Below are 27,970 nucleotides of genomic sequence, written 5' to 3'. Positions count from 1 at the left end.
TCCCTGTTCCTCGGATGCTGCCTGACCTGCTGTGCTTTTCCAGCACCACTCCAATCCAGAATCTAGTTTCCAGCATCTGCAGTCATTGTTTTTACCCTTTTGAAAACCAAAGCAAAAAACTCATTTAGGGCCTCCCTTATCTGCTCAGACCCCACACACAAGTTCCCTACGCTATCCCTGACCGGCCCTACCTTCACCCTGATCATTCGCTTATTCCTCACGTATGAGTAAAATTACTTTGGGTTCTCCCTAATTCTTCCCACCAAGCCTTTTTTGTGCTCCCTCCTGGCTCTCCTCAGTCCATTTCTGAGCTCCTTTATAGCAAGCCTGTAATCCTTTAAAGCTGTGCTAGACCCTTGCTTCCTCCACCTTACGTAAGCTGCCATCTTCCTTTTGACAAGAAGCTCCTCTGTTCTCGTCATCCAAGGTTCCTTAATCTTACCCCTTCTTGCCTGTCTCAGAGGAACAGATTTGTGCATCACTTGCAACAACTGCTCCTTAAACAGTCTTCACGTGTCTGTTGTGCCCTTTATGTGGAACAATTGTTCCCAATCTGTACTTCCCAACTCCTGTCTGATAGCGTCATAATCTTTTCCCCAATTAAATATTTTCCTGAGGTAACTGCTCCTTTCCCTCTCGATGGCTATGGTAAATGTGAGGCAGTTTTGGTCACGTTCACCAAAGTGCTCTCCCACAGCGAGATCTGACACCTGTCCTGGCTCATTGCCGAGCACCAAATTCAAAATGGCCTCTCCCCTCGTCGGCCTGTCTACATACTGAGTAAGGAAACCCTCCCGAACACACCTGACAAAAACAGCTCTATCCAAACCATCTGCACTAAGGAGGTTCCAGTCAATATTGGGAAAGTTGAAGTCACCCATAACAACAACCCTGCTACATCTGCATTTTTCCAAAATCTGCCTGCCTATCAGTTCTTCAATCTCCCTACTGCTATTAGGTGGTCTGTAGAAACCCCCCCCCCAATGAAGTGGCTGTCCCCTTGCTGTTCCTAACTTCCAGGAGAAAGTGAGGACTGCAGATGCTGGAGATCAGAGCTGAAAATGTGTTGCTGGAAAAGCACAGCATGTCAAGCAGCATCCAAGGAGCAGGAGAAACAACGTTTCGGGCATGAGCCCTGAAGAAGGGGTCATGCCCGAAACGTCGATTCTCCTGCTCCTTGGATGCTGCCTGACCTGCTGCGCTTTTCCAGCAACACATTTTCAGTTTCTGTTCCTAACTTCCACCCATACTGACTCAGTAGACAAACCTTCCTCAACAACCTTCATTTCTGTCGCTGTGATGCACTCTCTGATTAGCAATGCTACACCCCCTCCTCTTTTTCCACCCTCCCTGTTCTTTTTAAACTAACCATGCAAGGAGACTCTAGGTAAATATTTCCACCAACTGAAGAATCAGTCTACTTTACTAGCAAACCAAGTACATTACTTTTGGGAAAGCACTGGCCTAAATAAATTGCTGGATTTGTTTTTTTAAATTATTCATTTAAAGGCTGGGACTGTCAGCCAGCATTAATTACCCTCTGGACGATTAGAGATGGATGATAAAGCCAGACCAGGTGAGGATAGCAGTTTCCTTCCATAAAGGGCATTGGTGAAACAGATGGACCTTTCCCAAAAATCAATGTGATCATTGAGATGTACAGCATGGAAACAGACCATTCGGTCCAACCCGTCCATGCTGATCAGATATCCCAACCCAATCTAGTCCTACCTGTCAGCACCCGGACCATAGCCTTCCTATTCATATACCCATCCAAATGCCTCTTAATTGTTGCAATTGTACCAGCCTCCATCACTTCCTCTGGTCACTCATTCTATATATGTACCACCCTCTGCATGAAAAGATTGCCCTGAAGGTCTCTTTTATATCTTTCCCCCTCACCCTAAACCTATGCCCTCTAGTTCTGGACTCCCCGACCCCAGGGAAAAGACTTTGTCTATTTATCCTATCCTTGCCTCTCATCTTTTTGTAAACCTCTATAAGGTCACCTCTCAGCCTCCAACGCTCAGGGAAAACAGCCCTAGCCTGTTCAGCCTCTCCCTCCAACCCTGGCAACATCCTTGTAAATCTTTTCTGAACCCTTTCAAGTTTCACAACATCTTTCCGATAGAAAGGAGGTCAGAATAGCATGCAATTTTCCAACAGTGGCCTGACCAATGTCCTGTACAGCTGCAACATGACCTCCCATCATCATTAGATTCTTCATTCCAGATTTTTATTGAATTTAAATTCCCACATCTGCCATGTTAGGATTCAAATCTGGGTTCCCAGAACATTACCTGGGTCTTTGGATTAATAGTTTATCAATACTACCATTAGATATTGATTTTCCCTGAGCTTCGATTCAAATACTCTCTCCCGAGTATTTTCTTGTGGTTATTTTAAATTAGATAATTTAGTTTTGTTCAAATTACTTTTCCCTGTTAAACACAAGCAATTCAAAAGTCTTCCTAATTTAAATAGCTTCTATTGATCACAAAACAAACCATTAAGCTTATTTTGCTGCATTTGTATAAAAAGATTTGAAGATTTTCATCAGAACAATTCTACAAGAAATGCCAAGGTTAAAAACAGGGAAACAATATTTATGCTGTACAATAATTCAGGTTTACTGTTAGAGGCATTGCCATGATAAATACATCAGCTAATGACAACTGACAATTAGCTGCCAAACAATATTTAAATTTTAAACCAGGCAGTTTGGCTTTGATTTGTCAAGGCACTGCCACGAGGAATGAACTGAAGAATGGCTGTCATCTATTTTAAACAGGCATTGAGGATGTGTATGTTTTGTAAAGAATAGAGTCCTACATATTAAAAACGTAGCTTCCAGAACGAGGAGGTACCTCCCCCAGAGAGCCCAACTGATGATTCTAAATTGGTTGTCAGTCTAATGCTTTGAACACTGGATAATTTAGCAAATGCTGTCCAATTGCAGAGTCACTTCTAATGTTGGAAACTGTTTTGAGTATTTTGTAAGCTGTCCCAATGAACTCACAAGCAGGCAGACAAGTCCAGAAAAATCTCAACACTCTTGGAGTGCAGATTCTAATGATCATGAACCAAAATGGCACCAAAAATTTACTTAGCTTGATTTGCAATTTTTAAGAATCGTCCATTAGGTATGGGCATCATAGGCTAGGGCAGAAGTTATTGCCTATCCATAATTGCCCTGAGGGTGGTTAAGAGCAAACCACATTGGTGTGGTTCTTGAAGGCTGCACCATTCTGAAGAATCATCACATTGAACTCAAACTGTTCACACAATTTGCCTCTCCACTGATGCTGCCAAATCTCCAAAATTTTCTTTTTTTCTTCCAGCATCCACAGTATTTTGCATCTGTTAAAGCGAAGTACTTCTGATTTGTTCAAGTTTAGTCAACTGAATTCCTCATGACTGAACTGGCAACAAATTTCAGCACATTCAGACCACTGTACAATAACCTCATAAAATGCAGTCAGCATGGTTTTAGATGGTAGATCTTGATGACCAATCTTCTTGAATTTGCTAGGGCTAGTCTGGCAGAGGGTGAGACGCTAAGCAGTAATGGGATAAGAGAGACAGGTGAGGCTATTGCAGAAGAGAGTAAGTTAAATAGACAAGGCAGGCAAGAGCATGGCAGAGAATGAGGGAAGACTGGTGAATCAAACTGCGTTTATTTCAAAGGAAGAGGCCTGACAGGTAAAACAAATGAACTGAGGGCATGGATGGGAACATGGGATTGGGATATCATAGCAATTACAGAAATATAGCTGAAGGAGGGGCAGGATTGGCAGCTCAATGTCCTAGGTACAGATGCTACAGGAATCACAGAATGGGAGGCAAGATAGAAGAAGTGGCATTTTTGATTTGGCAAAACATCATGGCAATACTTAGAAAAGGACATTCCTGAGGGATTGTCCAATGAAGATTTATGGGTGGAAGTGATAACTAAGCAGGGGTGATCACTTTGATGAGAATGTACTATAGGCCCCCTGAACAGTCAGCAGGAAATTGAGGTACAAATATGTAGAGAGATCGCAGATAGCTGTAAGAATTGTAGAGTTGTAACAGTGGGGGATTTTAACTTTTTAAATATAGACTAGGACTGCCATAGCGTTAAGGATTTAGATGGGGAGGAATTTTCAAGAAAACTTTCTCTATGAAAGAGTAGGCAAAACCTGACCTCTTGGCAAATAAGGCAGGGCATGTGAGTGAGCTATTAGTGGGAAAGCATTTCCACCAGCGACCATAATTCTATTAGTTTTAAAATAATTATGAAAAAGGACAGACCTCGTCCATAAGTTAAAGTTCTAAACTGAGGCAAGGCCAATTTTGTTGGATGAACAAGAACTTCCAAAAGTTGATTGTGGGATGGTGTTTGTGGTAAAGGGGTGTTTGGCAACTGGAAAGCTTTCAAAAGCAAGATAACAAGAGTTCAGGGACACCATGTTCCTGTTAGTGTGAAGGATATGGGTGGCAGGAGTAGGGAACAGTTGATGACTATAGATATTGAAATTCTAGTCAAGAAAATGGAGGCGGTATATGTCAGGTAGGTTACAACTGGGATCAAGTGAATCCTTAGACGATTATAGGTGGTGTAGGAGTACACTTAAGCGGGAAATCAGGAGGGCAAAAAAGGGATATGAGGCAGAATTGGAAGTTAAGGAGAATCCAAAGAGATTTTACAATTATATCAAGAGCAAAAGAGTAACTCAGGAGAGAACAGGATCCCTTAAAGACCAATAGGGCCATCCATATGTAGAAACACAGGAGATGGGTGAGATACTAAATGAATATTTCACCTTAGTATTTACTGTGCAGAAAGACATGGAAACTAGGGAACTTGGGGAAATAAACAGTGATGTCTTGAAGGGTCCACATTACAGAAGAGGTGGTGTGGAGGACTTAAAACGTTTAATACGGTAGATAAATCCTCGAGACCTGATCAAATACATCCCAAGACATTGTGGGAAGCTAGGGAAGAAACTGTTTGGCCCGCTGACAGAGATATTTATAACACTGACAGCCATGGGTGAGGTGTTGGAAGACTGGAGGGTGGCAAATATTGTGTCATTATTTAAGAAATAAGGAAAATCCAGGGAACTACAGAGCAGTGAGTCTCACATTAGTGGTGGCTAAGTCGTTGGAAGGGTTTCTGACAGTAAGATCTACATGGATTTGGAAAGGCGATTAGGGATAGTTAGCCTGGCTTTGTGCGTGGGAAAGTGCATCTCTCACAAAGTTTTTTGAAGCGGTGTCAAGGAGGTAGATGAAGACAGAGGAGTAGACATTATCTACATAAACTTTAGCAAGGCCTTCAACAAGGTTCTACATGGGAGATTGATTAGTAAGGTTAGATCACATGGGATCCAGGGACAGCTAGCTAAATTGATACAAAATTGGCTTGACGGAAAAAGACAGTGTGGTACCGGATTGATTTTCAGACTATAGGCCCATGACCAAAGTGTGCCCCAAGGATCAGCGCTGGGTCTACTGCTGTTCATTATTCATGTAAATAGTTTGGATGAGAGTATAGCAGACATGATTACTAAGTGTGAAAATGACACCAAAAATAGTGGTATCATGGAACAGTGAGGAAGGTTATCAAAGGGTACCAACTGGATCTTGAACAACTGGATCAGTGGACCAAGGAATAGCAGACGGAGTTTAGATTAGATTAGATTAGATTCCCTACAGTGTGGAAACAGGTCCTTCGGCCCAACAAGTCCACACCGACCCTCCGAGGAGTAACCCACCCAGACCCATTTCCCTCTGACTAATGCACCGAACACGACGGGCAATTTAGCATGGCCAATTCACCTGATCTGCACATCTTTGGACTGTGGGAGGAAACCCACACAGACAAGTGGAGAATGTGCAAACTCCACACAGACAGTTGCCCGAGGGTGGAATCTAAGCTGGCACTCTGCAGCTGTGAGGCAGCAGAGCTAACCACTAAGCCAACGTGCCGCCATTCTAATTTAGTTAAATGCGAGGTGTTGCGTTTTGGTAAGACAAGCACATGGATAGGAAAGGCTTAGAGGGATATGGGCCAAATGCAGACAAATGGGACAATTTCAGTTTACGAAATTTAGCCAGCATGGACAGGTTGGACCAAACAGTCTGTTTCCATGTTGTATGACTATGACTCTAATTATTTAAGAAAAGGGCAACCCAATGGAATTTGGGTAGCCACTGAATGTGATTAATCAAACTTTAAAATACATTTGACAAAGTTTCACCTAAAAGACTATTAGTTAAACTCAAACACTAATTATCTAGTGGAGATGCTGTATGTGGTTGAGAAATCCAAAACGTAGATAGCAACAAGTACAGACATATACCAAAACAAAGAAAAGGATAAGGTAAAGCAGAGGCGAAGGGCAACTACACATTTCTACATAAATAACTTATGTTGAGAAACAATTCAAATAGCCAAATTTGAAAATACTGAACTAGAAAGGGGCTGCAGAATTGGAGCTTAAATTAATATAAGAACTAGGAGCTGGAGTAGGCAATTCAGCCTCTCAAACCTGCTCCAATCATGGCTGATTTAACCTCAGCCTCAACTCCACTTTCATGCCAACTTCTGATGACCCTTTTAACCTGTTACTAATTAAAAATTTGCCTATCTCCTCAAATTTATTCAGTGTTGCAGTACCCAACACAGCCTGGAGTAGTGAATTCCACAATCCTTTGAGAGTACTAATTTCTGTTTTAAACCTGCTCCCCCCTTAACCTAGGACGATTTGGATTGCCTCATCGGTAAACATTCTAAGTTCACTTCGTCAATCCTCTTTATCATCTTACCTATCCCACTAAAACTCCTCTCACTCTTCTAAACTCTAGACAGTACAGGCCTAAACTGCTCGAACTGTGTTCATTAGACTCATCCCTGGAATGAATCTCGTGAACCTCTCTGAAACACCTCTAATAAAGTAGTCACCATAGTCTCGGAAGACCGTTGTTCACTTCTCTCAGAGAGACAGCTGATGGTGAATTTAACCTGAAGGTCACCATGCCTCAGGTGAAGAGAAAAGTCAAGAAGGCAGGACTTTCATGGCAACCTCAGCTAGTATGGGCACTGAACCTGCAGTATGGTGTCACAATGCATCACCAACCAGCTGTACAGCCAACTGAACAAACCAACCCCAATTAATGTGTTGAATAAAGTATATAAACGGACTGATCCAGAAAATATTAAATTTAATGACTTCAGAAGAAGAAAATAAATAACCAGGATATACCATGAAGGGGTTGAAATCGATGACTATGCTGAAAGATTTCTTAAATAAGGAAATCAAAACAATACCAGGGTAATCAAAGCCAGTCGAATATTGTACAATATTTCTTGGCTTGTTTTCTGCTATTTTAGGAAAATTGTAACCAAATTGTAAAATCCTCTGATAAGACCACACCTCAAATCCTGCACAAATTTCTATCCATCAATACTGCAAAGAAATTGAAATACTTAAGAAAAAGTATAAAGACACTGAATGATCGCCAACATTAATGGTAAAATACAAACACCGACAAGCTTAATATTTTTCATCTTGGAAAGAAGGTATTTGATTGTTTTCCAGCCTCTAAGTTAATCTAATTATGGTTTAAGACAAGAGAATGTAAAATCAAATGAGTAATCGATAAATTGAAGGTTCAAAAGGCTCTATACCTCTGTCAATGTGTATTTAACAGAGCATCTCCTTGTCTTAATATATCACAAATATACTACTAACTGCTACCTAATGTTTGTATCACCTATGGTAAGGTACATACAGTATGACATAATTTTTAAATGACTTGCAAAAAAGGAAGCTTCACTGAAGGGTGTATGGTATTAATCAGAATAGTGAAGGTCACCATTGTCCTTCAAATAACATTTCATATCTTTACTCAGAAATGAATGAAGCATTGTTTGTGCTTTAGTTGTTCTCATTTGCATAGCAGTGATGTCCCCCACCCCCACTTTCCCTTTAATGTAAAAACAGTCATACTGCATGTAAACATGCCCTTTGGTCCAACTAGTCCACACCGATCATGTTCCCAAACTAAACTAGTCCCACTTGCTTGCATTTGGCCCATAACCCTCCAAAAGATTCCTATTTCAGCTGTACACAAGATCTTCATACAGAAATAATGTGAGACATCCATGTCCAAGTAGGACAGAGGGCAGAATTGCTTTCTGCTCCCTTCATGCCTCTTCTCTCCCTTTCCATGAACGAAATAAAGCGTTGTGCACAAGACAGATCTCACCTTGATTTACTGCACTGAGTGTCTTCCATGCTCCATATGCAAGTGATACAATTGTCTGTTTGGGTACAAAAATAACTTGGGCATACATGGACAGCACCAATTCAGGGACAAAGGGACCCATTTTTGTGCTCATGTCCCTAATGTGTAAACTTTATAGTTTCTTTGAAAGATGTAGGAACTTAGAATCATGCAACATGGAGGGAGGCTATTCAGTTACCTTTTGTCCTGATTTTGAAACAGCTATCCAGTTAGTTCTGTACCCATTCTTCCATTAGTCTACAATATTACACTCAAATAATTATCTAATCCCCTTCACAGGTAAGTAGTGAATTTGTTTCTGCAAACCTTACTAAGCTGGACAAAATCTAACTTTTCTGATGTTTTCTAAATGTGAGTCTTTGAGTTGCCAATCATTTTGCCAGTAAGAGAGTTGCATGCTGCCAATTCAGTCACAACTCTTTATATAATTCTTAAATTTTCCCTTCTCCTTCTCTGCTCCAAGGAGAACAAGCCAAGACCCTTCATTTTTCATGGAATCCGGGTAAAGCTGGCAAGGCCAACAGGAGCGGCATAGTAGATAGTTTCAAAGGGCAGTTAAGATTGACCACATGGCTGTGGACTGGATTCACATGTAGTCACCAGGACAGCAAGTTTCGTCCCTAAAGGAAATTAATGAACCGGGCGGGCTTTCACAACATTGATAGCTTCATGACACCAATGCTGAAACTAGCTTTCAATCCAGATTTAATTAGTTGAACTTAAATTCCACTATCTGCCGTTGTGAGATATGAGCCCATGTTTGCAGAGCATCAATTAAGGCTGACTGAATTGCGAGTGTATTATCATTCTATCATCACCTCAAACTGCATTTACATATCAATTTTCACATCCTCAGGATGTATCAAAACATTGCAAAATTATTTAAGATTTTTTGAAGTATAATGTCTGTTACAATGTATGGAAACAACAGATTTCCATAAATCGAGCCTTTTTGCGCAGTTTTATTTTTTGGAAAACTTTGATTAAAACCAGGGCACTGGGAGAACTTCAAGGCTCCTTTAAAGAGTGCTGTAGGATTTTTTTTAAACTGTCCTAGATAGTTGACATTTGACATTAAACCCAACCTTCAATAAGTACAGTACTCTCAATGTTGCACTGATATGTCCAGCCTTGATATCATACTGATGCTTTGGGATGAATCATAAACTCCCAATTTCTCCAAGTGCACAGAACTGATCAAGTGTCTTTACAAAACCAAAACTTTGCAACAATATTTTGAAAAGAGACTATGGACTTACCTGACAGCCTCGCTTTTCTATTTCCACAATACATTTCTGCATCAACAATGGCACCCTCAAGCCCATATTTTCCTTCTCAACTACTTTCCGTGCCTCAACACCAAACATCACTGGCTCCCGCTCTCCGTCTGGGCTGTCCAATGAGTTCTCCCATTGCTCCATCAGAGTCAGTTTCACATAAATGAGCCCTCTGGGCTCGAGTTTAACAGCTAATTGATGCATCTTGGAGACCCTGAAGAGCGTGGGGAGCACAACAGTGCCATGGCAGCACACACGGTTCCGACGCGGCGTTGGCTCCCAGCTGAAAACTACGAGTTTGAGATGCTGTGCATTCTCTAGTTCAATATTAAACGTGTGATCCATATCCAAAAATGTGGTTCTGCACGTCAATAAGGCTGTCCTGGCTTTGTTGACTGAATCTACTTGAATGGCACAGAATACATCTCTAGAATCAATTCTTGGTGGCTTTAAATCCTCAGCACCATAAAAATGTACACTCATTAGTCCTGAAATATATTGAGAACACTTAGGCTGATCCACAAAGCTGTAATGCCTGAAAGCATCAATATCAATCTCTGTACTGTGTGTTTTATGAGAGGCTGAAGCAATGTTCCCCTTCACAGGTCTGTTTTCGCAGGAGTGCTTACTCGATTTAGCTACGAGTTCTGGTGAATCGCCGTCACTAAGGTAGCCACCCTTGCTAGCTGATTTGGAGTTTCCTGAACTTTTTTTCTTGTAGCTCTGCGATGCTACACTTGTATCCAGATGGTAACGGCTGATGACATTCCTACTAGCAGCATTAGTTGTAATCCCAGGTGATATCGAGGAGCCATGGTTGCCTTTGGGTGATGAGTTATGATTATCATTACAGTTATGGCTTGAAGTCCCTTTAACACTCAATTTTCTGCTGAGTTCAGGAAGTTTCTTCATTTTCATCGAAAGCTTCCTCACAGTCCGTGGAGATTTTATCTTTTCAGGAAAGGGCCAATTAATTGCAGTTCCCTTTTTCGAAGGGTTGGGGCTGGAGGGCGGAGAAAACTCAGTCGTTGTTGCTGCTGTCGCTACTACTGCAACTGCACAGACAGGACCATTGGAGGGATCAGTGGCAGCTACTAAAACCAAAATTAATGAAGATTATATTAAACTCAATTTAAACAGTACAATGATTCTTTGAAAATCTAAAAAGATTAAAACTCTATAGCAAGGCATTAACATTGGTAAAATTTTATTCAAATAAAATCAAGCTAGCTTTTTCCAATAGTTCAGCCTGTATATCTAACAAGCAGATGAGCCATATAACCCAACAGCTACCCCAGGCCATATTTCTTGGTCAGTTGCTGTATGGGTACTGCAATTGATTTCAATAACCACAGGTTTAAGTGGGGCGGGGGGGGGGGAAACAACCACATGTTGGGGGGCAAGTGCAGGTATGTAGAAGATATTGGTGGTGACTCACATGTCTGACCATATTAGTTTGAGGTTACAAATTTGTGATGACATCCGATTCATTTTTTAAAAAATTATCCTATCATTTTTAACTCAATGGAATCATGATATGATTGGTTTCCAAGAAAGTTAAGGAAATTTAGTGGATGTATCAAACCAAACAAAGTTTCTGACAAGTAAACTTGGTTAACAAAATTGAGTCACATGGAATAGTTGTCAGCCTAAATAAAAATTTGCCTTCAGAGTGAAAAACAGCAAGTCACAGCAGATGGTTCAGTCTAGAGGACAGTAGACAAAGGTGTTTGCTGAGGGTCCATGTCAGGAACGCATCATTTATTGATACGAAAAATAATTTGGATATTGGAACAGTAAAATGTGCCAATAATGACAACCTTTGAGTTATGCAAATAGTAAAGATGGTACCAATCCACTCCATCTGAAAATAAACTCGAAGAATTGGTGGTTAAGTCACAGATGGAATTTAACACCAAGTAACTGTGAGGTGAAGCGTTTTGGAAGAAGGGATCAAAAAGGCCAATGTAGACATAATGGCATAATTCTAAAGGGAAAAAAACCTGGGTATTCAACTGCATCGCACTTTGAAAATGGCAGGATATATTAAGAGTTGCTAGCATGGGATTTTTGATTTCATAAATAGCAGCAATAAACACAAAAACAGTTCAGTCATAGATTCATGTAGCATGGAGGCAGACCCCTTCAATCTGACTCATCTGCGCCGAACACACATCCCAATCTGATCTTGTCCCACTTGTCAGCATTCGGCCCATATCCCTCTAAACCCTTCCTATTCATATACCAATTCAGGTGCCTTTTAAGTGTTGTAATTGTAACCACCTCCTCCACGTCCACTGGCAGTTCGTTCCATTCATGCACCACTCTCTGCGTGAAAAGGTTACCCCTAAGGTCCCTTTTATATCTTTCCCCTCTCACCCTAAACCTATGCCCTCTAGTTCTGGATTCCCCCACCCCAGGGAAAAGACCTTGGCTATTTACCCTATCCATACCAGTTGTGATTTTATAAACCTCTATAAAGGTCACCCCTCAGCCTCCAGCAGTCCAAGAAACAAGCCCCAGTCTATTCAGCCTCTCCATATGACTCAAACCCAAATGGCGTTGCAGGTAGACAGGGTGATGAAGAAAGCATTTGGCATGCTTGCCTTCCTTGATCAGTACATGCGGCTGTACAGGACATTGATGAGTCAACTTTTAGAATATTGCGTACAATTCTGGGCGAAGTTGCCAGATATCTTGCATGCATACAATTAAGGAAGAAGCCAAAGTAAATGTCAAAAATCCTAAAGGAGTTGTTACTTCACATCTATGTGGAGATTAATTGAATGAAATGATACATATACAATTCATTGTCTTAAGAGTAAACATTAAACGGGTTGGCACTCTCTACTCATTGGAGTTTAAAAGAATGAGAGGTGATCTCAATGAATTCTCAAGAGACTTAACAAGGTACATGCTGAGAGCATGTTTCACCTTGTGGAAGAGTCTAGAACCACAGGGCACAGTCTCAGAATAAAGGGGTGTTAATTTAAGACTGAGATGAGGCATTATGCTGAATCTTTATAAAACTCTTGTAGTGTCAAAATTAGAGCTCTGGTCACCAGAATTTTAGAAGGATGAGGGTGCAGAGGAGAAAGACACCTGGGACGAGTGACTATATCTGAAGGTTGGATTGAAGCAGGGGGTTTTCCCCTGAAACAAACGAGATTCAGGGGAGATTTGATTGAGGTGTGCAACCTTTGTTTTGGTTAAGATAGATTTAGGACCAGGGCGCACAGATTTAGTGTTATAGGCAATAATTATAACCAACATTAGATGAACTACCCATTTTTTAAAAAATTGTAATAATTTGTAGCTTGCTGCACACGAGGATTGTAGAAGCAGAAATAATTTTTAAAAATTCAAAAGGAAATGGGTTATTGGAGGGAAATAAATTTCAAGACTATGGGAATAAAATGGTGGAATAGGGCTTCGATCACTGTTCGAGAGCCAGCATGGACTGAATGGTCCAAATGGCCTCCTTCTGTTCCACTTTCGCTGGCACTCCTCTTCCCCACCCACAGAAGAAGTTTGCTAGGTGTCAGTAAGGGCTCATTCATAAATAATAATAATTTAAATAAAACTAAAAGGTGCTCATATTACAGCATGTCAATAAATTGTCATTGCTTTCAGCAATTTTGGGAAGGAATGCCCAAAGTATGAAATTATGCTACTTATGTTCCAATTTATAAATTTCATAACAATTCTCCTTTGGAAAAAGAACTTTCAACTTTTGAACTGTTTTCATTTTAAATTGAGTGACAAGCTTGAAGCATACTGCAGACTTCAATACATCAACTGTTCAATAAATAGCTCATCGAAGCAGCTACAGAATGGAGGCACTACTTAACCTGACAGCTGCATTCAGCCCTACAAGAACCTATTATTGAGAAGCTAATCTCATCAGCATCATTTAGCACAGCATCAAGGTATTTCAAGTATTGTAACTGTCCATATGCACATAGATCAGCGTATGGAAGCAACAATTCAATAAGTTAAATCAATCATAGCCAAGGTCTGTAAACGTACAGCTAGCTGGATACCATATTTAATTTCTAGCATCCTATTTAGTGCAAGTAGAATATGAAAACTGATGCTAGCTGTGCTTTTATATTTGAAACTAAGACTGCATCACAGATATACGCATTGAGTGCTTACTTAACTGTTATGTTCCTAACTCCAAATAAGACAAAATACAGAGGCTGGCTTTTTTTTTTAAAAACAAAGGGACAGAGCGCAGAATTTTCTTCTAATCTGTATCTCTGCACTGGACCTACAGAACTTCCGAACAGTGAAAGGCTTATACTCCAGCTGTTTGCTGTGTAGTTCTGGCAAGAATCTCTTCCAAAAAAAAGACATCTGATAAATTCAGACAATGCAACTATTTGTACTGTAAATTACAGAAATCCCATTGCAAAATTACATCACGGCATCCAGTAGTTCATGCCATTTTTAGACCATGCAATATTAGTCTTTCCTCTAGTAGCAAATAAAGCAAAAGTGCTGGGTGGTGGGGGCAAACACAATTAAGTAAATTTCCATTAGAAAACCTAAAGCTCAGATTGTATAAGCAAGTTTTGCACTGAAAACTATCCTAAAACTTTTTAATCTAGGTTTACTTTATGGTAGAAAAACAGCTTGCAACTCACCAACTATAAGGTGCTCATTCAGATAATTTACAATCAACATGACTGCTTCTAATCTGGCAATTTTTCAGCAGCTTCAAATCCACTAGATGCATGAATAGGTGATGAAACCTGCTGAAGCAATACGCTGAAAAGCATTCTCCCCCACAATCCTCACCATCCGCCCATCTCCTTCCAAACAATGCTAACATTAATACCAAATGCAATATGTAAAGCAAAGAGAAAGCACAGCTGTGATAAATGTATTATACGAAATGCTTAAAAAGCCCGAAAATACCCAGTGATAACTATCTTTACTCTCTCCCATGTGACATTTGCACACAGCATGAGCAGCTGTAAGTGTGATTTCCACACATCAACAGGGAATTAACAAACAATGTGGAAGTTAACAAATTCAACAAAGCTATTCTTCAAAAGTCCAACAATATCAGCAGCAGCAAACTAGACCATTTGCACTTTATAACAATCTGCCAAATAAGTTTGAGATTCTTAAATGGATAGGACAATTGAGCAGCACACCAGTGCGCCATTTCTGGCATCTCGTTCCAACTGAATGCAAAAGGATATAAATTTATTAAAGGAATCCTATATAAAATAAATTGGATTGCTTCAATCCAGTTATTAACTCTTGGCTCTCAATTTTGTTTAAATTAAACCATAAGATGCTGTCATTGCGAGATGGGCAGCATTCATTGCCTAGTCACCCGTGAGAAAGTGGTGGTGAGGAGTTGCATTCTTGAATCACTGCAGTCCATTTGGTGTAGGTAGACCCACAAAGCTGTTAGGGTCTGACTTCCAAACTTTTGACCCAGTGACATTGAAGGAATGGTGATATATTTCCAAGTCAAGATGGTGAGTGGCTTGGAGGGAAATTTACAAGGGATAATGTTCCCATGTACCTGCTGTCCTCGTCCTTCCAGATGGCAGTAGTCTTGGTTTTCAGAGGTACTATTTCACACTGCATCTTGTAAATGGTACAAAGCATAAGTGGTGGAGGAAGTGGGTGCTTGTGGATATGGTGTCAATCGAGCAGGCTGTGTTGTGTCAGATGATCAAGCTTTGAGCGTTGCTGGAGTTGCACGCATCTAGGCAAGTGGTGAGTATTCAATCACACTGCTAACTTGTGCCTCGTACATAACGGCAGGCTGTGGGGAGTCGGTGACAGTCAGTCACTTACTGCAAAACTCCTAAATTCTTACCTGCTCTTGCATTCACTAAATTTGTATGACCAGTCCAATTTAATTTTTGGGCCATACTAACCCCTCAGGACATTGTTTGCGGGGGATTCAGTGATGGCAATGCCATTGAATGTCAAAGGGCAATGGCTAGACACTTAATTGAGACACAGTCAGAGTCATACAGAATGTAAACAGACCCTTCTGCCCAACTAATCCACAGTGACCAGTTTTTGCCCGTGTTTGACCCATATCCCCCTAAACCTTTCTTATCAGTTACCTATCCAAATGTTTTTTGGATTTTGAAACTGTACCCACCTCTACCATTTCTAAATATGCATCACCCTCTGTGTGAAAACATTGCCCCTTTTAAATCTTTCCCCTCTCACCTCAACCTATGCCTCTAGTTTTGGACTCCCCCCTACCCCAGGGAAAAGACCTTGGCTATTCACCTTATCTATGTCCCTCAAGATTTTATGAACTTCTATGAGGTCACCCCTCAGCCTCCGATGCTCTAGGGGAAAATAAGTCCAGTCTATCCAGCCTCTCCTTATAACTCAAACCCTCCAGTTTTGGTAACATTTATGCAAACATTTTTTGCACCCCTTCCAGTTTAACAGCATCCTTCATCACTGCCTGGCATTAATCTGGCCTAAATTCTACTTGCTGCTTGTCAGCCCAAGTCTTAGTATTGACCAGGTCTTGCTGCGTTTGGACAGAGATTGCTTCATTATCTGAAGAGTCGCAAATAGTGCTGAACATTAATTATCAGCAAACATCCCCATTTCTGAACTTCTGATGCAGGAAAGATCGTTATGAAGCAGTTAAGATGTTTGGGCCAGGGCATGACTCTTAGAAGCCAATGACATGTCCTGGAGCTAAGATGAGTGACCTCTAAACACCATAGCCTCCTTTGTGCCAGGTAAGACTCCATCCAGAGAGTTTCCCCCACATTTCCATTGACTCTAATTTTGATAGAGCTCTATGATGTCAGTCTGTCAAGGGTAATCACTCACTTCCTCTGGAATTCAGCTCTTTTGCCCAATGGACTAGCTTTCTCTGAGGTTTGGAGCTGATTAGCCCTGGTGGAACTCAAACTGGGTCAAGCAGGTTACTGCTGCTTAATAACACTGTTAATGACACTTTCCAACACATTACTAATGATCAAGATCATTTTAGGTGGTAATTCGCAGATTGGATTTGTCTTGCTTTGTCTACAGGACATGCAATGATGAGGTGGATGTCAGTTTTGCAACTAGAATGGGTCAATTTGGCAGGGATGCAGCAAGTTCTGGAGCACAAGTCTTTAATACTGTTGTCAGAGTGCTGTCAGGGACCATAGCCTTTGCAGTATTCATTGCTTCTAACTGTTTCTTTTATATCACATGAAGTATATCAAATCTGCTGAAGACTGGCATTTATGACACTAGTGACTTTTGGAGGAGGCAATGATGTATCCATCTACTCTTCTGGCTGAAGATTGATGCAAATATTTCAGCCTTATTTTGGACTGATGTGTTGTGCTCCCCATTAAGGAAAGGAATGTTATGGAGCTTTCTCCATCATGATTCACACGATGTGGTCGGACTGCAGAGATTAGTTCCAATCCATTGGGTATGGAATCACATAACTCTATCACCTTCTACTTATGCTGTTTGGCACGCAAATAGTCCTGTGATGTAGCTTCACCAGGTTGACACCTCATTTTTCGGTATGCCTGATGGTGCTCCTGCCATGCCCTTCTGCATTCTCCATTGAACCCAAGTTGATCCCCTGGCTTGATGGCAGTAGTAGAGTGGGAGATATGCTGGGCAATGAGGTCACACACCCTTCTGAAGCAGGGTCACTGGGCTCAAAATGTTAGCTGTTCATCTTTTCATAAATGCTGCCAGACGTGCTGAGTTTCTCCAGCAATCTGTTTTCATTTGTTTCAGATCTCCAACATCTGCAGCTGTATTTAACTTTAGGTTGCAGATTGCATTGGAGTACGATTCTACTGCTGCTGATGGTCCACAGAGCCTTATGAATGCCCAGACTTCAGTTGCTAGATCTGTTAGAAGTCTGTCTCATTTAGCACAGTGACGGTGCTACACAGCATAATGAAGGGTATCCTCAACGTGATAATAGGACTTAGTCTCCACAAGGACTGGGCAGTGGTCACTTTTACCAATCTGGTATGAACAGATGCATCTGTGACAGGCATACTGGTGAGGATGAGGTCAAATAGGTTTTCCCTCTTGGTGACTACCTCACCACCTGCCGCAGATCCGGTCCTGTAGCTATCTCCTTTAGGACCCAGTCAGCTCGATCACTAGCGATGCTGCCGAGCCACTTTTTTAAAGTGGACATGGAGGTTCCCCACCCAGAGTACATTCTGCATACTTGCCACCCTCAGTGCTCCCTCCCTCATGATGGACACAAGAATAATTTTAAAAAAAACAATTTTTTTTTTTTTGCCTTGCTGAACTTTGTCATCTCTACACCTCTTATGAAGATTCTCCAAATTCTTTATCTTCAGAACTTTTTGTTTTACTTTTCCTTTGAGAGAACAATTACTTTTAATTACTATTCTAAGAAAGGATGCACTCTTTACTTATGAGGAAACTCAACCATCCTCAACAATGAGCTTACTTCTAACATTCCTCCAACATGTCCAGCAAGCTAGTCAGATATAGTCAAGAGAATGGCTCATCAGCCACCTTAACGACCCTTCTCAGTTGGGCAATAAATGCTTAGTTCACCAGAAATACATCCTGCAAATAAAAATAAATAGTGCTCCAATTCCTCCTGAAGAAAATGTCTCGTGACTTGTATCACTAGATCCAAACTCTGCATGAATGTTCGACTGTCCTGGATTACATGCTAGATTTGATCATGCCACTAATTCTAGATCACACTGGGTTTAATACCTTACAAAAAAAAAGCTTAAATTAACAAATTGGTTTCCACAAAGTGTTTTTTTTTGGTAACCGAGTATGAAGGCACCCCCCCCACAACAAAAACACACAAACCTTGAGAATAGAATGGGTTTTGATTATACCTTAGGCCTCCAACAAAAATATGCTAACCACAATTCACAATAAGTGAAACCAGAAATTAACATTTCCAATTACATAATTACAAACCACAAATGCATTCCGGAGGAGTTGGAGATGTGTACCTCAGACAATTCTATCCTCGAGACAATCAGATATAGAAGAATTAGGCCGTGAAGCCCATTGTGTCTGCTCCATCATTCAATTCGCTGATATGTTTCTCAACTTGATTCTCTTGTCTTCTCCCCATAAGCCTTGATATCATTACTCATCAAGAACTATCTCTGTCTCAAATACACTCAACGTCTTGGCCTCCACAGTCTTCTGTGGCAATGAGTTCCACAAATTCACCACCCTCTGGCTTAGGAAGTTCCTCTTCATCTCAGTTCTAAAAGATTGTTCCTTCACTCCGAGGCAGTGTCCTCAGGTCTTCTCCACGTCCAGTCTATCCAGGTCTCTCAATATTCTGTAAGTTTCAATTAGATTTCCATCCTCATCAAGTATAGACCCAGAGTCCTCAAACGCTCTTCAAATGACAAGGCTCTTCATCCCAGAAGTCATTCTTGTAAATTGCTTCTGGGCCCCCTCCAACACCAGCACATTCCTCCTTAATTACAGGGCCCAAAATATGTATGCAATATTCCAAATATGGTCTGATCAGAGCCTTATCCAGCCTTAGCAGTGCATCTCTGCTCTTGTATTCTAGCCCTCTTGAAATGAATGCTGGTATTGCATTTACCTTCTTAACTGCCAACTCAACCTGCACATTAACCTTGAGAGAATCCTGAACGAGAACTTCCTTTGTGCCTCACATTTCTGAAGCTTATCCCCATTTAGAAAATAGTATTTGCCTCTTCTTCCTATCAAAGTGTATAACATCGCAAACAAAAACTGAAGTTGCTGGAAAAGCACAGCAGCTTTGGCAGCATCTGCAAAGAGAAACCGAAGTTAATCTTTTGAGTCCAGTGATCCTTCCTCAGAACTGATGGCAGCTAGGAAAATGTCAGTTGACATGCAAAAGATAGAGTGGGGGGAGGGGTTAAGGAGTAAATGATAGGTATGGATAAAGCCCAAAGAGATAGAAGAAGAGTTGAACAGACAAAGCTAAAAATCACACAATCACAGCTGTATCAGGTTATAGTCCAACAAGTTTATTTGGAAGCACTAGCTTTCGGAGCCCTACTCCTTCATCAGGTGGTTGTGGAGTACAAGAACATAGGACACAGAATGTATGGCAAACATTTACAGTGTGATGTAACTGAAATTATATATAGAAAAAGACCTGGATTGTTTGTTGTCTCTTATCTTTTAGAATTGGCATGTTGGTTTCAGTTCTTTCATAAGAAAATTCCAAAACTTTCTTACAGTTATATTCTCAAGTTCAAAATGGTGTTGGGTGGGGACACTTCAGGCCTTTGTTCCAGGAAGACGCGGAGAGCCCTGAGACCATCCTGATGGGGGATAGACATGTAAAGGGATTGCTCCTCCATGGTAACGCAGAGGCAGATGGAGCCCGCAAACTGGAAATTCCCAAATTGGCGTAAAGCATAAAAGGAATCTCAGATATAAGTAGGCAGGTATTGGAGTGGGGAGAAAAGACCAAGTTAAGATGGGAAGAGATGAGTTCTGTGGGACAAGAGCAGGCTGAAACAATGGGTCTGCCGGGGCAATCCTGTTGGTGAATTTTTGAAAGGAGGTAGAAACAAACTTTGTGGAGCGAGGGGACAATCAACTTGGAGGCAGTGGTTTGGGGGAGAAATCGCCATCGCCATCAGTTTTGATGGTTTTTCTGATTTTCAGCATCTGCAATCCCTTTGGTTTTTATTTCGTGCATAACATCTCACTTTCCCACATTGTAGTCATTTGCTAGCCTGTCCAAGTGCATCTACAGCCTAAATAAAAACTGTGGATGCTGTAAATCAGAAACAAAAACACAAATTGCTGGAAAAACTCAGCAGGTCAGGCAGCATCTGTGAAGGGAAATCCCTTGTTGAGCTTCCAAAATGTTCACCTTCTTCCCCAACCAAGTTAAAAATCACACAACAATAGGTTATAGTCCAGTCCAACAGTGGCACCTCCAAATTATAACTTTCTCAACCAAGGATTCCGCATTGTTGACAGGGCCCTCTGTCAGGTCCAAACCATCTCCCGCACTTTGGCCCTCCTACAACTGCGATAGGGACACCGTGTCCTCACCTACCATCCCACCAGTATCCACATCTAGAGGATCATTAGTCGCCATCTCCATCACCTTCATCAAGACGCCACCAACAGTCACATTATTTCCCACCCCTCCCTTGTCAGCCTTCCACAGGGACCATGCCCTCTGGGACAACTTGGCCTACTCTTCCTTTACTCACAACAGCTCCCCTTTGCAGCCTCACAGCACCTTCCTCTGCAACCGCAGAAGGTTTAACACCCATCTGTTCACTTCCTCTTCCTCAACATCCAAGGAGCTACACACACCTTCCAGATGAAGCAGTGCTTTACCTGCACTTTACACAATCTAGTCTACCAAGTTCGCTGCTTACAATGTTGTCTCCTCTACACAGGGGAAACGAAGCAGAACACCAACATTCTGTCTGCAAAAATAACCCTGGGCTTCTAGTTGTCTACCACTTCAACACATCAGGTTAGAGACAAAAAACTGCAGATGCTGGAATCCAAGGTAGACAAGCAGGAGGTTGGAAGAACACAGCAAGCCAGGCAGCATAAGGAGGTGGAGAAGTCGACTTTTCAAGTGTAACCCTTCTTCAGGACGGGTAGTGAGTGTAAGGGGAGTTGCAGATAAAGGGGGTGGTGGGGCATGGTGGTGAAGTAGGGATAGGTAAAGACAGGTGGATGGTATGACCCGACTGGTCACTGGGAGGAATGAATCCGGTAGGTGGCTGGGTGGAGTGGAAAGGAGGGGGAAGAGGCTGGGAAGGGTGTGGTGGGGGGAGGGAAGGGACGTTATCCGGGCTGTTGGCTGTTCAGGTGGAAGAGGAAGTGTTGTTCCTCCAATTTGCAGTGTGGTTCATTGCGGCAATGGAAGAGGCCAAGGATGGTCATGTAAGAAGGGGAATGGGAAGGGGAATTAAAATGGCAGTGACTGGGGGGGTCCGACCGGTCGAGTTCAACAACTTTAGGGCTTGAGCTCTCCCACAACCATAGCCCAACCCCCATACACTAGGCCTTGTTATCACAGTCTGCTATTACACACAACCCATCGTTCACCTTTAACAGCCCCCATTAATAGCTATTCACCCTCAGCCAGATGGTTATCTACTGCTTTGTCCAACTGTTGTCTCTCTGGGCTCTATCCCCACCTATCGTTTACTCCTTATCCCCTCCCCCCTCCTATCTTCTGCATATAAACGGTCATTTTCCTAGCTACCATCAGTCTGAGGAAGAGTCACTCGACCAGAAATGTTAACTGATTTTTCTCCACAGATGCCGCCTGATCTGCTGACCTTTTCCAGCAATTTATGTTTTTGTTCCTTCTACAGCCTCCCCATTTCCTCAACTTTTCCACTACTCCCTCCACCTGTCTTTGTGTCATCTGCAAACTTAGCAACAATGTCCTCAGTTCCTACTTCCAGATCATTAATGGATAATGTGAATAGGTGTGGTCCCAATACTGACCTCTGCAGTCACTGGCTACCATCCCAGGAAAAAAACCTTTATTCCCTACCCTCTGCCAGTCATCCCCAGGTTTGGTCAATGGTTCCTGGTACTGATATTCAAGATCATAACTTCTCCACCTCATCTCACTGGACTTCAAGGAATGAGCATTCTGTGATTTAACATGAATGCTGTCAATACCTGCTGAGTTGTTAAAAGTCATTTTCAACCATAGGTAAAACCACTGGAACTAGAAATCAGGTTCAGATGGTCTTTCAGCTCTTCAAACCAACCCACAACCACAACAGTCAATTTACTTCTGCATTTCATTTACTTTGGAAATTTGCCAAAACATGCTACTTCTTCAAAAGCCAGACCACTTCAACCTCATCCACTCTCACATATCGAGCCAGCACATCCATCAATTCCAGCAGTTAAGTCCTAATGGAATTACGAAACACAACCATCTCACGCTTACATTTCAAAGCCATCAAATGGAGCATGAGCAACAGTTCATGATTCCAAGCTATTATGCTCAGTGAAGATCTGAAATAATGTAATGGCTGCAAACAGGAGAAGCAAGAAACTAAAATGTTAGTTGCTAAACATCTATAGACATCTATCCTGAATTTTAGAAGAGTGACATTTGCTAAATTTGCTAAGATTTCAGCTATACACATCTGATAGATTTTGATGAACCACTCATATTGGCTTTATCTACTGTTAATACAGTATGGAAATAATATGGAAATACACAAATGTACCCTACAAATTTAAAGTATGCAAATTCAATGTTTATGAATTCATGGCAAGTCATACATTATTCTTTAATCACATTGCTAACCACAGAAAAAAAGAGATTTGCAAAACAGGTTTTCCGATTACATCATCTATACATTTTAATCAGTCTTAACTAAATATGTTGTCAATCCAAAATTCGTAACAATTCACCAAGGAGATCAAAGACTACATGAAAGTAGTTCCCTAGCATACCAAGAGCAACAAAAAATTATTCTGATGTCAATAAAAATTACGTGATGCAGATGTAACATTATTGGGAGCAGACACATCAGTCTTATTCGCCCAAAATGAAGGCATAGCACAATAAAAATTCTTTGAGGAGGTAACAAGCATGCTGGTGCCTCACAGGAGGCTACAAAATAAGAAAATAGCCCATGGTGTTAGGGGCAAGGTACTGGTATGGATAGAGACAAAAACAGAAATTGCTGGAAAAGCTCAGCAGGTCTGGCAGCATCTGTGGAGAGAAATCAGAGTTACTGTTTCGGGTCGAGTGACCCATCTTCAGAATGGATAGAGGATTGGCTGACTGGCAGAAGGCAAACAGTGGGGATAAAGGGGCCTTTTTTAGCATAGCAGCTGGTGACTAGTGGAGTCTCTCAAGAACTCGTATTGGGACCACAACTATTCACGTTATACATTAACAATCTGGATGAAAGAACTGAAGGCATTGTTGCTAAGTTTGCAGATGACACAAAGATAGGTGGAGGGATAGATAGTGTTGAAGAAGCAGAGAGGCTGCAGGAGGATTTGGACAGTTAGGAGAATGGGCAAAGGAGTGGCAGATGGAATACAATGTGGGAAAGTGTGAGGTTACACACTTTGGTAAGAAGAAAGAGGTGTAGACAATTTTCTAAACAGGGAAACACCTTGGAAATCTGAAACACAAAGGGATTTGTGAGCTCTAGTTCAGGATTCTCCTCAGGTTAACTTGCAGGTTCTGTTGGCAGTTAGGAAGGTACATGCAAAGCTAGCATTCACATCAAGGGAGATAGAATACAATAGCACAGCTGAGGCCCTCATTCAGCATTGACCTATTTGTGGAAAGATCAATGACAATCTGCTGAGCCCACAACAAATACAAACAAATGCTAAAAAGTACAAATACATCCTACATCCCAATTTCATCACCTCCCCAAATGCTAATTTAGGCTGAAAGCCAACATGACACAAGTTTTAAGTTTGTTCAAATCTGAGCTGAACTTCCGACCCAGATCTCAGCTATTACTATGGTCTTTTGGTCCCTACTCCACACTACTGTTTGCAGAATCACCAAACTGTTACTTGATGCAGAAGGTGGCAATTTGGCCCATTGTGCCTGTGCTGCTTCCCTCCACCCATCAAGACAGAGCAATTCTTCTACCCTTTCTCAAAAAACCTGCACGTGACATTTCTGTTTAAATTTTCATCAACACTCACTTGAATGCCTCAAATGAACCACTCAGCCAATTTGGTATCCATGTTGCTGCTAACCTTTTTATTCCACGAGCTGATGTTTCTTAAGTCTGTTGTGTGATACTGTATCACATAATGCCATTACTCTCAACAATCCTCTGTTACATCTTCAGAGAATTCCAGGTGCAGCTATGTACACAATGTCATGTCTCATAATTCTTCCTCATTAGATCTATTTTCATTTCATTGCACATCGGTATCTACAAATCCATCCATACCTTCACTACTCCCTATGACTGCAACTGCTGTGTCCTTTATGACGGTATTTACCTTCGATTCTGACTTTACTTCTCCATTGTTTTGAAGCATTCTTCAGTGAGAATGTACCTACGTCAATTACACACTTGAATTTTCTCACTAAACTTCTCCAGCTTGCTACTTCTCAAAATAAAATAGTAAATGCCATCATTTACCTCTTGATTACTCCAGTCAGTTTTCAGAATCAGAAACAATGGCATTCATCAAACCAGGAGTCTGACTACTAGAAACGGTTAACAATTTTGCTTCATAGTATCAGCCATATCCTCCAAGGTCAAATTAGAAATCAGTAGTCATTTTGATTAATTGTCCTACAACACGAATGTAAAACCTGTCTGGAAGTCCAGGAACATCCATTATAAACAATCACCGAATCGAATTGGTAAGACTTAAGGTAAAGCACTCAAATTCTCATTTCTTTTTTGAATAAATGCTCATAAAAAAGGTATAACACAACTATCTTCCAGAAATTTTACATTATTGCACAGCAGGATTAAAGGATAATACTCAAAGATTTTGCGAAAAAAGAAAAGCTCAAGTTTAATGAGAGAAATTGATAGATAAATATTCTTTCTGAAGGTGAAACAAAAAGGCAAAGGATATAAAGGTCACCAAAATCTAAGCAAAATTATAATGAACAAAATCTCTAAGCTGACAAGTCTGTACCCATCTTTAGTTTTCTTTGAACTAATACTACAATTAACATTCTTAAATTACAGAAAAAAATATCAGCACACAGTAAAACCACATCCAAGATAAGAGTGGCGATGAAAGGAATGAGAATACATGTGATATAATGGTGCCAATCATCACTAAAACCCAATTTAGTGTTCATATTTTCAATGTACATTCTGTATTTCCCTTCTGTAGCTTATTGTAAGCTAACAAATTATAAATTCATACACTGCAGAAAAGGCCGTTCAGTACATCAAGTTTGTACTGATATTACTACTAGTGAAAGCATGCTAATCCGAATCTCCTGCACTTGTCCTATATCCTTGAAAGTGCTCATGCAAATTCTTTTTGAAGTTTGTAAGGTTTCCCGCCTCCACTACCTTCCCAGGCAGTGCATTCCAGGTTCCCACCACCTGCTGAGTGAAAAAGCTTTTCCCCAAATCCCCTCTGAATCTTCTGCCTCTTACTCTAAAACTATGCCTCTCGTGATTAACCCGTCAACCAAGGGGAATGGTTGCTCTCTATTCACCCTGTCCATATCCCTCAATCATGACCCCCCTCAGAATTCTCTGCTCTGAAGAAAACAATCCAAGCCCATCTAGTCTCTCTAGTTTTCCTAAAACGCCATTATTGTGTTCCAGAGAAACCTCACTTAATAGAAATAATGGGGCTTATGGGAAAAGTGGGGTTAGGGGCAGACCAGCAACATATATCACCCATGATCACTCAAAAAATCACCTAAAAGTCAAACACAAAGTAAAGCACAGCCTGAATGAAGGTTGAAATCATATTTATTAATGGAACAAAAGTAAAATTAACAGTACATTTTTAAAAAAGTAAGAAACCTGATCTTTGTACAGTACCTCTCAGCAAAAGCTGCTCTATCCGCTGCTGACATCGGTGCATGTGCAGTATGGCACAAAGATTGACACTGACATTGCGCATGCGCAGAACAGTGCGGACTCTTCGGCTCGGATATCAGCTCATGTGTAGGACAGCGTGGACATTGGCGCATGCACCGAATAGCGTGGGGATTTCAGCCTGGATATCGGTGTGTGCATAGAACAGCACAGAGATTTCAGTGCAGACATCAGCCCATGCGCAGAACAAAGTGCACGAACTGATCACAATACTGCGATTCCAGCAGGGAACAGAGGTAAACATTCTTGAAAATACCATTCCCTAAATCCTCAGTGATGTTATAGCCAAATCATGCTGTGGAATGCACATTATCCAAGAACTACCTGTAGCTCAATTTCTCCATCCCAGTCAACATCCTGATGAATCTCCTCTGTACCCCTTCTAATGCTATCACATCCTTCCTGTAGTGAAGTGACCAGACCATATATTCCAGCTGTGGCCTGACCAACGCTATGTACAACTCCAACATTACCTCCTTGCTCTTATACCCTATGTCACGACTAATGAAAGCAAATTATATGCTTTCTTAACTATCCTATTCATGTGCTCTGCCAACTTCAGGGATCTGTGAGTAATTACCCAAAGATCCCTCTATTCCTCTAAGCTACCCAGTGTCCTGCCCTTCATTAAGTATTCCTCATCTTGTTTCTTCTTCCAAAGTGCCTCTTCCAATGTGAAGATCAGCTTCACATCAGCTCTGAAGAAGAGTCATCGAGATTGAAACGTCAGCTTGCTTTCTCTCCATGGATGCTGCCCAACCTGCTGGGATCTCCAGCATTTTCTTTTTTGTAATACAGATTCCAGCATCTCCAGTAATTTGGTCCTACCTTGAATACCATCTATCACTGATCTGTCCATCTGACCAACCCATCTATATTTTTCTGTAATCTACAATCATCTTCTTTGCTATTCTACTAATCTTGGTGCCATCGGCAAATTTGCTTAACATTCCTGCCACATTTTCATTCATATCATTTATTCAAATAACAAACAATAAGGGTCCTAGTACTGATCCTTGTGGTATACCACTGGATTCTAGTCACTCAAATAGCCTTCTACATCTACCCTCTGTATCCTATTGCTAAGCCAATTTCTGATTCATCTTGCCAAGCTTCCCTCAATTCCACGTGCTTTGACCTTCTTAATCTGTCTCTCATATGGAACCTTGTCAAAGGCTTTGCTAAAATCCATACTAAATACAACATTTGAACTCCCCTCATCTACACACAATCACATTTTCAAAAACTTCGAGCAAATTTGTCAAGCATGGCCTCCCTCTGACAAAGCCAAGCTGACTATCCCTAATTAACCCATGTCTTTCCAAGTGGGTGTTAATTCGCTCCTTCAGAATTCTCTCTAATAGTTTCCCTATCACTGACATGAGACTCACTGGCTTGCAATTTCGTGGCTCATTTCTACCAGCCCTCTTAAAAAAAGTAGAACCACATTAGACCGTCCTCCAATCCTTTGACAGATCCTCTGTGGCCAGAGAGGAATTAAATATTTGTGTCAGAGCCCCTGGCATGTCTGCCCCTGGGATGTAATACATCCGGGCCAGAGATTTCGCTCTTGTTAAGCCCAACAGAATGTCTAATACCTCACCTTTCCCAAGTCAAACCGTGCAAGTTTTTTCCAGACCCTTTTCCTGAATTCCATATCTACACTGTCTTTTTCCAGAGTGAAGACTGAAGACAAGTATTCATTCAACACCCTTCCAATATCTTACGGCTTCACACACTGATAATCTCTTCTTTCCCTGGTTAACCATTCCCTTTATTCTATTTTTTAAAATACCCTATGATTCTCCATAATCCTGTTTGCAAGTACCTTTT

The 27,970-nt window shown here is 41.2% G+C and overlaps 1 protein-coding gene across 2 annotated transcripts in view; it reads right to left on the bottom strand.

The window, feature by feature from the left end:
* The window catches only part of syde2 (synapse defective 1, Rho GTPase, homolog 2 (C. elegans)), a 170,203-nt gene that overhangs the window by 85,437 nt on the left and 56,796 nt on the right, over nt 1–27,970 (bottom strand). The window contains exon 3 of one of the 2 annotated variants that reach the window (XM_043698583.2): nt 9,555–10,663. In XM_043698583.2, the coding sequence (XP_043554518.2) occupies nt 9,555–10,663 (1,109 nt within the window). Of the gene's footprint in view, nt 1–9,554; nt 10,667–27,970 lie in introns of both variants that reach the window. The other variant, XM_043698582.2, reaches the window with a different exon arrangement.

The sequence above is a fragment of the Chiloscyllium plagiosum genome, unplaced genomic scaffold (assembly GCF_037043375.1).
Source record: "Chiloscyllium plagiosum isolate Xiang-an unplaced genomic scaffold, Cpla_swu_hap1 HiC_scaffold_9, whole genome shotgun sequence".
Taxonomy (NCBI): Eukaryota; Metazoa; Chordata; class Chondrichthyes; order Orectolobiformes; family Hemiscylliidae; genus Chiloscyllium; species Chiloscyllium plagiosum.
The sequence above is the reverse complement of the archived record's forward strand: the minus strand, read 5'-3'. Positions and strand labels throughout refer to the sequence as shown.